General features: G+C 39.3%; 1 protein-coding gene across 1 annotated transcript; it reads left to right on the forward strand.

The window, feature by feature from the left end:
* The first annotated feature begins 188 nt into the window (after nt 1-188).
* Nucleotides 189-7,705, forward strand: LOC122761155 (activated CDC42 kinase 1-like). The gene is made up of 4 exons (XM_044016343.1): nt 189-1,508; nt 2,707-2,802; nt 4,112-4,239; nt 5,080-7,705. Exons 1-4 carry the CDS (start codon nt 204-206, stop codon nt 5,084-5,086), a joined length of 1,536 nt encoding a protein of 511 aa, XP_043872278.1. The 5' UTR covers nt 189-203; the 3' UTR covers nt 5,087-7,705.
* The last annotated feature ends 4,987 nt before the right edge of the window (nt 7,706-12,692 follow it).

A 12,692-nucleotide genomic window follows, 5' to 3' on the forward strand; every position in this document is an offset into this window, starting at 1 on the left:
ATTGGATCTGGCTTCACCTGCTCTTTATTCAAATACTCATTGTCGTCCTGTCACAAGAACAAAATTATGTTCCTAACAAGACTGACCGTATAGATGTGTCTACATGTGCAGGTGCTCCATAAAGAGCAAGTGAATCAAAGCACTGCGATACATACGTTAAGTCCACCAACTAGTGCTGCCCACATGTGATCAGATCACTCAAAATGTATGTTCAGGTCATATTTTTGCAGGTTCTATTAGATAATTTCAACAAACATCTAAAATCTTCTTTCCTCACAAAGGTGAGCTCCATTAACAGCTCAGAGCAACAGCATGAAGAGGAGCACAATGATGTCCAGACCTCAGATGAGACCAAAGATGCTTTCTCCTGTGAACAGAAGGTGCAGATAGCAGCTTTTGTCTCCCGAGCTTCTGACAGACCAGGCCTGGAGGACAACCTCTTTCTACCCAGCAAGCAGAGCCAGGGTCTGTCAACATCCTTATCCCAGTCCATAGAAATCTTCCAAGAACTCCAGCAGGAGTGCATGAGGAGGCTCAACGTGCCGGCGGCAGTCGCTGCTCGGTCAAGCTCCCCGTCCCAGACCTGGGCTTCATCTCCCCAAACTCCTCAGACCCAGGAGGGAGACCAGCAGATTGTCCTCTCCTCCAATGAGGACAAACCCCAAATACCTCCACGCGTTCCTATCCCCCCTCGCCCGATAAAAAGGGGCGACTACACATCTGCCCGCTGGTCAAGGGATCTCTCTCTGTCCCCGACACTAGCAGACAATACAGAGGACATTTCAGCTTCAGATCAGAACCGGCCACCTCAGATCCCTCCTAGGGACCCTTTGTCCCAGTCGGGCTCCAGGACTCCTAGTCCCATGGGCCTGTTAGTGGGTTCCCCCCAGCAGAGAGTTTACTCTGTCAGTCCCACTGCCATGCAGGTTCCTCCTATATCCTGCCCTCCCCAACACACCTATGGCTCCTACCTCTCCACCTCTCCAGGTAAATTCATGCCTACCACACACAGCTTTGCCTCAGATCCAAAATATGCTGCGCCCAAAGTGATCCAGGCACAGGGGAAGGACTCCACCAGTAAAGGCCCGTGCATTCTTCCCATTGTACGTGATGGACGTAAAGTTAGTAACACCCACTATTACCTCCTGCCGGAGAGGCCGCCGTACCTTGACCGATACGACCGCTTTTTCAGGGAGGCAGAGAGTCTTCCTGTCAGTGTTCTGGAAGAGAGACATGTACGGCAAGCTAACACTGCCACTGTCAGACCCATGGTGGTCAACAGTCCGACCGTCCAGGGACATGCCCAGGGACAGGGTTTCGTTCAGCCGGGTGAGCTGAAAGCTAATTTCTCGTCCAACAATAACAGCAGTCTGGGTGGACCACGGTCAGGGATGAGGACATCACTTAGCCTCCCTCGCGTCTGTTCAGACGGGTTGACAGCACCAGTGGTCACTGCCTCCTGTACCAGGACAGATGGAGGAGGAAACTCAGCTGACAAGGTCAAAATGGTAAGGTCAGAGATATTGGAACGGATGTATTAAACTTCTGTTTTTTTAAACACAAAACTGTTTCTGGTAATTACAGGGGCTTGCTTCCGTCCTCGTCAGTAGTGTCATTTGTAACCTTCAAGTAATATTCATTTTTAATGCTTGGAAACTAATAACTTGTTTATTTAACAGCATACGGTGTACCTCATGTCTGTATGTGTTTCATATTCACGATGAGTGAGGGATTTAAAAGGCCTTTTACACAATAGTGTTTAATTGCTCATACCTCTTATGACTGGACAGCGTATCCATTTCCTGATTTAAAGCTCCAGTGTGTAACTTTCCTCAGACTTACCCCAGTTACACACGACAGCTTTAAAATCATTAATTGAACAAAACTATGACGTAAAGCAACTTGAATCTTAACTTAGAGTCGTTTGACTAATTCAATTTTTTGTTTTATTAATTTCCGTCTTTTGCTGAGAACTTTATTTAAACAGTGAAAGGAACCTGTGGAGTTATTTTTTGCTTACAAATTGATTTGGCCACATATTGAACCAGATTGACGCTGCAAAACACCAGAGCTTCTTCACTGATCAAGCACTTAATGTTTTGTAGTGGACAGATCTGTGCCTGCACACTCTAGCGGGAATTTGGGATTATCTGTAAATTGAAATAAGTTCAATGCAAGACATAGACATGCAGTAAACACAACTAGCAGTCATACAAGCAGCAGGAGGCGCTGAGCGAATATTGTTAGGACAGGTGTCAAATCAGCACAGTAGCACTTTTAAACCTCTTTCTATATTAAATAATTCCACTGCTGCTAGAAACTCCCAACACACGCAGGATCACTGTAGCATATCTTAAAACAAATTTAGTAGAACTCAATCTTATTTAATAGATTTTGTGAGAAGACCGGTGGTTATGCCTTTGGGAAATGCAGTGACGCTTAAATCTCAGCACATTGATTCCTATCAGGGTTTTTTTTTTAGGTCAAAGTTCATGGAGAAGCTCTGATATGTGCCAAAAATATAATTTGACCGTCAGTTTATAAAGTGCATGAATGATTTATGTCAAGCTGATATTGAGGATTTCGTCATGAGGAAGGGATGCAGTGATTTGGAAGGGAGCACCACGGTTCATTAGCAGGAATAAGGAAGTGGAGAAATCCATTGTCAGATGTTGCAGAGACTTACACTGTTGTTGTGTGAGACAGGTGCAGGAGGCAGTTCACGGTGTGACGATGGAGGAGTGCCAAGCTGCCCTCCAGAAGCACAACTGGAACATCCAGAAAGCTGTGCATTACCTGAAGGTGAGACAGCTGGGAAATGTGTCTGCACTTTAACTAATTATTTTATTTCAATTAACTGATTAGCTATTTGGTCTATAAAATGTCCTTCATATGTCTTGTTTGACATTTGAGATATACTTTTCACTGACATAGGAGGAGCAAAGAAACCAGAAAATATTCAAATTTAATGTTTAAAGGACAATTTATCTGCAGAAAATGAAAATAACTACACATAATTATGTTTGTATACGAGTACAATCGCAGTAATGTACTTTTGACAGTTTTGGAGTGAAAGCTTACTATGCAAATGAAGAAGGACTACATTCTCTCTGATGTGCTTAGGCCAACGTAGTTCCTTGATGCGGTTGGGAAAGGTAGCGTTAAGAGCTGAAACAGTTAATCGTCAACTTTTTTAATAATCAATCAATCGATTTGAAGCTTTTTTCATGATTAAAACAAGATTTCTGTCTGTTGAGCTTCTTAAATTAATTAAAGTCATTAAATCTTTCACAATTGACCTTTAAGAAGCTTGAATCAGAATGTGTTTTATTCTTTTATTTTAAATTACACAAAACAATACAGTGATGGTCATTAATTAAGTAAGTCAATCACTAATTGATTAATGTTGCAGCACTGAATGCAAAGTGAAGATATTTTTGGCACCAACCTTTGTTTTTAAAACACTCCCAATTCTCTCAGGTACACTTGTGCACAGTTTCCCAAACATTGCACCAGTTCACCAGAGCAAAGCCTCTGTGAAGTGGATTATTATATTGCAGCTCTGCAGTTGTTAAAAGGGAACTAAAGTCCTCAGTGGTAAATGGGGCTTTGCTGCAGAGTGGCCCTTAGAGATCCATTTCAATGCATCTCACGTCAAGCTTGAGTCCATATTTATAAAAACCTTTTTTTTTTTTTTTTTTTTTGTGCTCGATGTAATTGATATGATAGCAGCAACTCTTTTCATCCTTAAGGGAAAATCAAGCCATTACTGCTGCGATGAGCCAGCTAGAGTCACGGATGTGTCTGAAGCTTCCTTCAGTATCTTTTTAACAGGCTCCATCTGGGGAAACTGAGGGGGATGGAAGATGTGAGTGGAAGGGAAGCTCAAGTGCTCGTAATAGTTGTGCAAAAAAAAAGAAAAATGCAACCCAGAGGTTTCAATCTGAGCAACAGGACAATTTGAACAAAGACATTTAGTTCCTTTGAAGAGTGAAGTCATTTTACAAAATGATTACTGCTGCAAAAACACTCACATTAAGGACACTGACTCACATTGTGACACCTTTTATAGTCCCATCTCTTTCCTTCTCCCCTCTCTTTGTGGCTGCAGGTGGAGCAGTTGTTCTGTTTGGGTCTGAGGAGCAGGCTGGAGTGTCTAAAGCTGCTGGAGATGTGTGACTGGAACCTGGAGGTGGCCAGCACTCAGATGTTAGATAACTATGGATCCACAAGGCAGAGGTACAGTAACTGTAATGCGTATCTTTTAAATATAAACAAATGTCTGTACTGCACACAGGAAGTGATTTGCTTTATGTCAAGACGGCTGGAGGCAACAGCAACATTGGGCTAGTAAAGTGCGATGAGGTTGGAGTTTGAATGAAAACACAAAGTTTAAGAAGTGTATTCTACTGCTCAAGAAACCTGGCGGTTAAGCAGTTTGATGGGACAAAGACTTCTTGTCTCCACCCGCCCCTGCACTGCTGCTGTATAAGCACAAACGCTCCCTCAGACAGGTCTGATAGTTTTGCTTTACAGAGCCTGTTTTCAGGTGAAGGAGCAGCATACAGACCGTAGCTTCCCACATAGAACAGAAACTTTTAACGACTGTACAGAAAGAGAACTTATGTACTTTCAGCCTCTAATTTACATTTAAAACATGGTCCAGATATTTAATCTCGTACGTGGGATTTTGTGAGAGGTAACGCTCGTTGGGCACATTTCTAAACCTGCCCCACATTCTGACACTGGATTAGATTTGACACATCTGTTTTTTGGGAAACATGCCATTAAAATCTACTGCTGGTTATTTTCCCTCCTCCAAACATAGTAATACTGCAGCTTTGTCTAGAAGTTAACAGCACACCCCGACAGTAGGCAGCAGTGTGATGCAATAAGATTACTCAAGTTAATGAAGCAGAGACTCATATTTGGCTGGGGGAAACTTTCTGCTTCATTAAACTATGGAAAATATTGTTTTAACACTTGAATAGTTGAAAATTTCTCCTGCAAATAAATGTAAAATATAATTAAATTTAGGATTCCAGCTCAGTCTAACCTACACTTCCTTTCTATTTGCAGACGGTGACAGAAATCTCAAGCTGCTGAGCTCTGATTAGAACTTCATCCTCGGAAAAACATTGTGAATGAATAACACAAATCTGCTTAGTTATGGCTCCATTCATGCTATGAAACAGGAATTTAATTTGGTGGCGAAAAGATGAATTTGGATCATATTTTTTGGTTGGAAAAATATGCCATTGTTGCACTTCTTAGAAAGGTGCAGACGGTCGGTCGCACCCACAATTGTTTCAAAGTTGTGAAGAGGCATAAAAAAAAAAAAAGGCCAGACAAACTGTTCTGTCACAGATTCTGCTATAAATACACTGATGATCGGATGCAGAGAAATACTGATTCACAGTCGAGTTGGGAGTGAAGCTGACGATGAGTTGACGAGCACAATGTATACATTAGCACTTTCTAAAGAAGTATTGTGTCAGAGTTTGCCGAGCGCTTGCACAGTTTGACTGAAAACTGGGATCTCATTTACTCGTCATTGTCCTGAACTGTGTACTGTACACGTAGACCAGTGAAAGTTGCAGGTGCAGGATCTGCATTAACACTTGAAGCAATTGTTCTCAAGATCAGTGTGTATGAAATAAGTTCTATTTCACTGTAAAACATCAGTCCGCCACAAATCACGCAGCTAATATTGAGGTTATTTTGCAGGTTATTTTCCTGTTGACTGTTATCAGGTTTTATTAGTATGACAATTTTCCATGATTATGTGCATTTTGAGGTTCAGTAAAGTTAGTTTTAACATAGTAATGCACACTGTGTGATGGGAGTCAAAGGTCAAGCGAGTCTGGAGAATGGAGCAAATGAATGAGAACAGAAGTCAATAATGGTAGTATTCCCATTATACACTTCAATTAATGAGACACTTATTGTAATATATTTTAAAGACAAAGCTCAGTGATAAGACTAATTTCCATTATCGGCTATGCCAATAAAATGACTTGAATGAAATACTGGGGGTTATTTTCTCAAAGATAGACTTCATCTGAACTAACTTTGCACAAAGCCCTTTCTAAAATCTCAATCATTTTCTAAAACATTCTGGGTAAATGAAGTTCTTTTTTCCCACGTTAAAACACAAGAGGATCTCAAACTAAGCAAAAGTGAATTGCTCGACTGCCCTGACTCAAGCACCAAAGTTCACTGTGGAAGAACTCAACGTAGAAATGTCATTACAGAAAACCTGCAGTGGAATAACAGTTTAGCTCAGTTTACACCACAAGAACTGCTCTAAAAGTTAAACCAATCTTAATTATCTTTGTGCAACTGGCCACTGATTTCTATTTCTGACTGTATATTATAGTCATATACTTTTGAACTACCTTTGCCCTCACAGAACTCCTGTGCACGTGCTCAAAACTCCTTATTGTTTTCTGATATTGGCAGTTCATAACACTGATGTAGTGAAAGCTGCCTAATCATCACATACACGGTGTTGTTTTGGTCAACAGAGTCTGAAGCAATATTTCAAAAAACATTTCTACATGTCAGCTGTGAATGAACGCACTTCTGGACGTAACAATATTTCTTCTCAGTGTGGAAAACCTTTTTTTCAGACACATTTAGCTTGTGACAACTCATCTGGATGAAAAAGCAATTTAAAATAAAAAATAAAATGCATTGAAATCCGCTTTTATGCGGTCGACCAAATGCTGAAAGCAGTGTTTAGCTTTGGTCATCACATATGATCCCTGTGGTGCTGTTTTCTATAGCGTAAAGCAACTAACCACCTGGTACTCATCTATTTAATTACCATATAAAGGTCTATGGCCATATGTATGCACTGGAGTTGCTCCATACGTCGAACACATCCTTGTGTCCACAAACCCCACCCAGTATGTAACACAACCAAGCACAATCTGTTTCGATTAAAACAGAGAATATTTTTCAAGGACGGACTGGAATGATTGTAGAAAGCCAGTCGTCCCTTTTCTCCCGTGTGCAATAAGGCTGCTGTATAACCTGTGAACCCCCAGTCTGTCTGTCTGTCTGTCTGTCTGCCTGTCGTCAGTGCCACACAGTCATGAAGAAACCATTCAGCTTTCGTCTCTGAAATGTCGTGTCCTGGTAATTAAATGCACAGTTTTCAGTGTAATGTGTTTCATCCTCCCCAGAGTAGGATGAAGCTGTCCTCAAACACTGGTCCAGAGTCAGTTTTTTTTTTCCCATAATGCCCTCTGGGGTTTGTGTTGGCAAAGCTGACTTTAAATCGGTGTGGAAGGACAACTTGTGAGAGCTGCCTCTCGTCTGTCCGTGTGTTTGTCTTCATACCAAGCTGCTGTATCTGTATTAGAAGGACTGAACCTCATGGTGTTGAGATCGACACAAAGCAATATTGTGCCGTCGACACCGATGTTGGAAAAAAACCTCTGTTCAGTTTCGTCTTTGTTTTATCACAAACTGTATTTTTTTGTTGTTGTTGTTGTTGTTGCTGATTTTCCTTCAGACCAACTTGTCATTTCTTGCAACTTTGTACACGTTTGCTCCCCAGGATGTGGTTCATTTTAAATGCCGACCGTACAGGTGGTTTTCTTTGTTGCTCTCCTCCTGGGTTAATGGAAATGTTTAAGAGAAGTCAATGCTGCCAATTTATAAATGTATTTTTTATTAAAGAGTTCATTATTTTTTACCTCGTTTCTGGTTGACATATCTTTGTTTTGTGTGGTCACCTCAATTGTCTCCGTCAGTGATGCCCAAGATATATACTGTACCATCCCAGGGATGGAGAATCATGGAGAGTCCATAGCCACTTAATTAGGTACGCCTGTTTAGTCACATAGACATGGTCAAGACGAAATTCTAAATTCAAATTTAAAACACACATCTGGTGTTCATGTACAACTACAGTGTTTTTATTTAAGTAAAACTCTAGTTTTTCTTCAATTAAATTGTTAATAGACTTTTTTTCTGGTTAAAATAAGTGATAAATCATCAACACACACAGGTTTACACAACTGTTCTTATTATATTTGGACACTGCATTGACTTCCATTCATTTGGAGAGCTTAAACAAAGTGTTATCCCTACCGATAACCTCATAACTATTCAAATCTTAGCCCTAAAGTTCGCCAGAAGTCAGGTTCTGTCTCATTAGAACCAGGTTTTGAGCTAACAAATACAAGTGGAAACACACACACACACACACTGGGAAGAACATGCAAATGACTGGCACCACTGTGCTGACTGCTGAACCAAAAATAATAAATGGATCACACTGCATTGAAAATCATTGAAGCTGTGCGGTGAATGGGCTGTTACATGATAAACAACTTTATACGTAATAAGCTGTCAAGCTGCGCGTCTGTGGTCTCTGTGTGATATGACTGATCAATCAGAATCAATGAGGCCGCGCTTGGATTTGTGATCATCGACGTTCCGGCGAAGCAAAGCCTCGATCCGCTCGACACACTTCGAGTGACCTTCGTATTGTGTGTTCATATCGTCCACTAAAACACTCTCATAGTTGTTGGCTCGTTTGTTCATTGACCAAATGGCTGGAGTCTTGATTAAGAAAGAACATGATCACAAATAAAACAGCAGAATAAAAACTATCCTACAGAAACAATGTGGCTGAGCGTAGAATTGAAATTCTGTAAGTCGACAAAGACTGACGAGCCACTGAACCTTCAGTCCCAAGAAAACAAACATTATTCATTGATTTTCTTCATGATTTGAAGAACTTGTGCTTGTGAGAGCCACTCGGGCCTCCATTCATCTTACTGGCATGTTCATGTGTGTGGACTGCCATTACTCAGTCCGTAGTCAAATTATTAATGCCTGCTATTCTTCTTGTTTTGGGCAGTAGAGTAGTGGGTTCACAGGAATCTCCAGAGAAATCACTTAAGTTTCCATCCAGAGAAAAGTGTAAATAATGTAGAAAGAAAAACAAAGTAAAGCTGCCAATAAGACTCTGCCATATACCGTCTGGATAAGAGAGTCCTCCTTTATTTAAATGTGCCTGCAGTTTGCTTTATACGATACCATTCCTCTCTGGTCCCTTTTTCATTTCGCCATTTCCTTTGTTGCTGCGAGTTGAGACTTCAGCTCTGAGCAAAAGCACATCCCTAAAACTTAAAAACAATTCTTTGTCCTCTCTCTGCCTCACTGCTGCTAATTTGAATGATTTCAATGAAAGTTAGTTTTGTGTCATTTCTCTGCTCACGCACGGATATAAAGTCACTATGACTACATCACTAAAATCTTGTTTTTTCATTCTCTTAAAGTCAGTATTCCAAGCGAGGGAATTATAAAGGGTTTAAAGCAGCATGAGCCTCTTTTCCTCCTCAGGAACTTTTCTCATTTACCCAAACTTTCACCGGAACAAGTACCTCCTCACGACACGGGACATTTCAGATTACCAGGAACTCTACAGATGCAGGGCTTTGTGCTGAAGGACTTTGTGCTGCAACAAGATCTTTAAAAGAAGACGGCACACACCAAAACAAGTCCAGGAAAAGCTAAAGAATCTATAAGAAGTTTCCCCGTACGCCATGAGCCTCATTTCAATCCATTTTCCAAATTTCCTGGAAATGTTTTAGTGAAAAAGGGGCTATTGTGTGATTTTTTTGGAAAGTCTGCTCATCTTTATGAAGGTTATACTTATGCAAATTCAGTGAAGTGAAGGATGTGACACACATTGTTAGAGGTAGTTTTTGTTTTTTTTGCATGTTGGAACAGCATAAAGAACAGAAGGTGCTGTTTTGTTATGTGCATTTTTGATTTGCACATTAAAAAACCAGACTGGAAACAGACAATTTAAAAAAAAAAAAATTCTCTGCTGTGAAACAATAATGAAAGAAGCAAATATCACTACAATAAACGATGGTTGAGTAGCAACAAAACACAACGACACGTCAACAACTACAGACGTTTTGTGCGTGTAAGCGCATTCATTTTTGCAACGTTAGAGGAACAATTGTTATCTTGATGTCGTCCTATGACTGTGTCCACACGCTCTCCTCTCTGGTTCTTCAATAATACAATAACGGTAGAGAACAGTGAGTGCAGTCCTCAGATCAACTGATTAATGACATGTGGGGGAAGAATATCCCATTGTCTCCTTACATACGACCCCTGGAGTTCACACACACACACACACACACAGTGAATGAATCATTGTTCTTACTGTTAATGATAACCCTCTGTCCACGTGTCCCCACGTGGCTGTAGATAATTACAGAATGATCTAACCTTTCCCACCGTTACCTAATCTAATTCACCAACTTGTTTCAATACACGTCACATGCACAAACCTATTTATTACACATAAATATTAACTCCAGTGACTGAATTCAACTGAAATTCAATTTATTCATAAATTCATAAAAAAGACGTCCTTGCATTAGACATAATGGAACATGGGAAGCTCAGCTGTGAAAATGCTTAAAGAGGGTTGTTATTGGGTTTATGAAAGACTGTCTAACTGTGCAGGTACGTCATGTGTATTTACCCCACACACACTCATGGAGATAATTGGATTTCTGGACACCTAGTCATGTCCAGAACAGGTGCATGTGTGTGTAAGACTTAATTATAGGTAATGTATAATTAATGTATAATTACACGTATTATTTCTGACAGACAAATAGCCAGAGAAGCACAGTGTGTGTTTTAGTGACAGTGGTGTGGTTTAAATCCCATCTGAGACATGAAAACCAATATCTGGATGATTTCAATTCTCTAATTGCAAATGATAGGAAGGTTGTCATTAGTTAAAACATGTTTCAATGGTAAGAAGATTGGAACTAAATTATGGCACTTAAGCTGCCATTTTTAAAAAGCTGCACTCTAATTAAAAATTCAATAGGGTTCTACGAAATAGGATGTATTTAAGACACCGAAAGGGGTTAATGTGACAAAAATGTCATTGATTAGTATGTCGTCGGAAATGTGTCCAAAATGTGAAAAAAGTCCTAGATTAGTATTTCGTTTAAAATGTGTCCAAAATGTGACAAAAAGTCATACTTCAGTATGTCGTCCAAAATATAAAAAAAAGTCAAACTTCGGTGTGTCCTCCAAATTGTGACAAAGTCATAGGTGGTATGTTGTCCAAAATGTGAAAAAAATCATAGGTTAGTATCTCATCCAAAACGTGACAAAAAAGTCATACTTTGGCATGTCCTCCAAATTGTGACAAAAAGTCATACTTCAGTATGTCGTCCAAAATGTGAAAAAAGTCATACTTAAATATATATAATAATAATATATACTGTATTATATTTAATTGTACACGCAACAATAATCTATTTTTAAAGGGCCTTGAAGCCAAATAACACTTGGAATTATGGTAAAAGATGTATTCTTTATGGACTTGACATAAATATTACTGATAACTGAGGTCAGTGAATACAAATAAATGCCTTCTATCTTCTCCTTGTTTGTGTTTTATTGGCATGTGTCATTTAAGATGACTGTCTCCTTTTACCTTCATCTAACTCACGGTCAACTATACGATGACTTTTTTGATGATTTTGGACAACAACTATGCTATAACTTTTTTGACTGATCGTGGAAGACACGAATAATTTTGGACGACATACTATACAATGACTTTTTTGACTGATTTTGGAAGACATACTATACTATGACTTTTTTGACCAATTTTGAAAGACATACTATACTATGACTTTTTTGTCTCATTTTGGACAAATACTATACTATGACTTTTTTGACTGATCGTGGAAGACACAAATAATTTTGGACGACATACTATGCTATGACTTTGTGGGTCATTTTGGACACATACTATACTATGACTTTTGGATTTTGGACGTCATACTATACTATGACTTTTGGAATTTTGCACAACATACTATACTATGACTTTTTTGACTGATTTTGGACGACATACTATACTATGACTTTTTTGACTGATTTTGGACGACATACTATACTATGACTATTTTGGGTGATTTTGGATGACATACTAACCCATGACTTTTCTGTACATTTTTGGACTGACATACTATACTATGACTTTTATGACAGATTTTGGACGACATACTATACTATGACTTTTTGTGGTATTGGGCGACATACTATACTATGACTTTTGACCAATTTTGGGCGGCATACTTGACTACGGCTCATTTAGGGCGACATACTATACTATGACTTTTTGACAGATTTTGGACGACATACTATACTATGACTTTTTTGACCAATTTTGGATGACATACTATACTATGACTTTTTTGACCAATTTTGGACAACATACTTTACTACGACTTTTTTTGACTAATTTTGGACGACATACTATACTATGACTTTTTTGACACATTTTGGACGACATACTGTAGTTTAACTTTTTTGACTAATTTTGGATGTCATACTATAGCATGATTATTTTGAGACATTTAGGGCAGTATGGTTGGTGTAATGGATAGCACTTTGGCCTTTAACATGGGAGACCCAGGTTCAAATCCTGATTGGAATGAGTCCCTCCTGATATCCTAAGAAGTGTTGTTGCTAATTTAGATCAGATTTTGGACGACATACTATACTATGACTTTTATGACCGATTTTGGGCGACATATTATACTATGATTTTTTTGACTGATTTTGGACGACATACTATACTATGACTTTTTTGACCGATTTTTGGACGACATACTATA

The sequence above is a fragment of the Solea senegalensis genome, unplaced genomic scaffold (assembly GCF_019176455.1).
Source record: "Solea senegalensis isolate Sse05_10M unplaced genomic scaffold, IFAPA_SoseM_1 scf7180000014362, whole genome shotgun sequence".
Lineage (NCBI taxonomy): Eukaryota > Metazoa > Chordata > Actinopteri > Pleuronectiformes > Soleidae > Solea > Solea senegalensis.

Excerpts from the sequence above, each read along its gene's own strand:
- LOC122761155 (XM_044016343.1), top strand. The coding sequence starts at position 204 with ATGTATGTTCAGGTCATATTTTTGCAGGTTCTATTAGATAATTTCAAC. Across the intron at positions 1,509-2,706 it reads CAGCTGACAAGGTCAAAATG|GTGCAGGAGGCAGTTCACGG; the intron begins GTAAGGTCAGAG and ends TGTGTGAGACAG. Across the intron at positions 2,803-4,111 it reads AAGCTGTGCATTACCTGAAG|GTGGAGCAGTTGTTCTGTTT; the intron begins GTGAGACAGCTG and ends TTGTGGCTGCAG.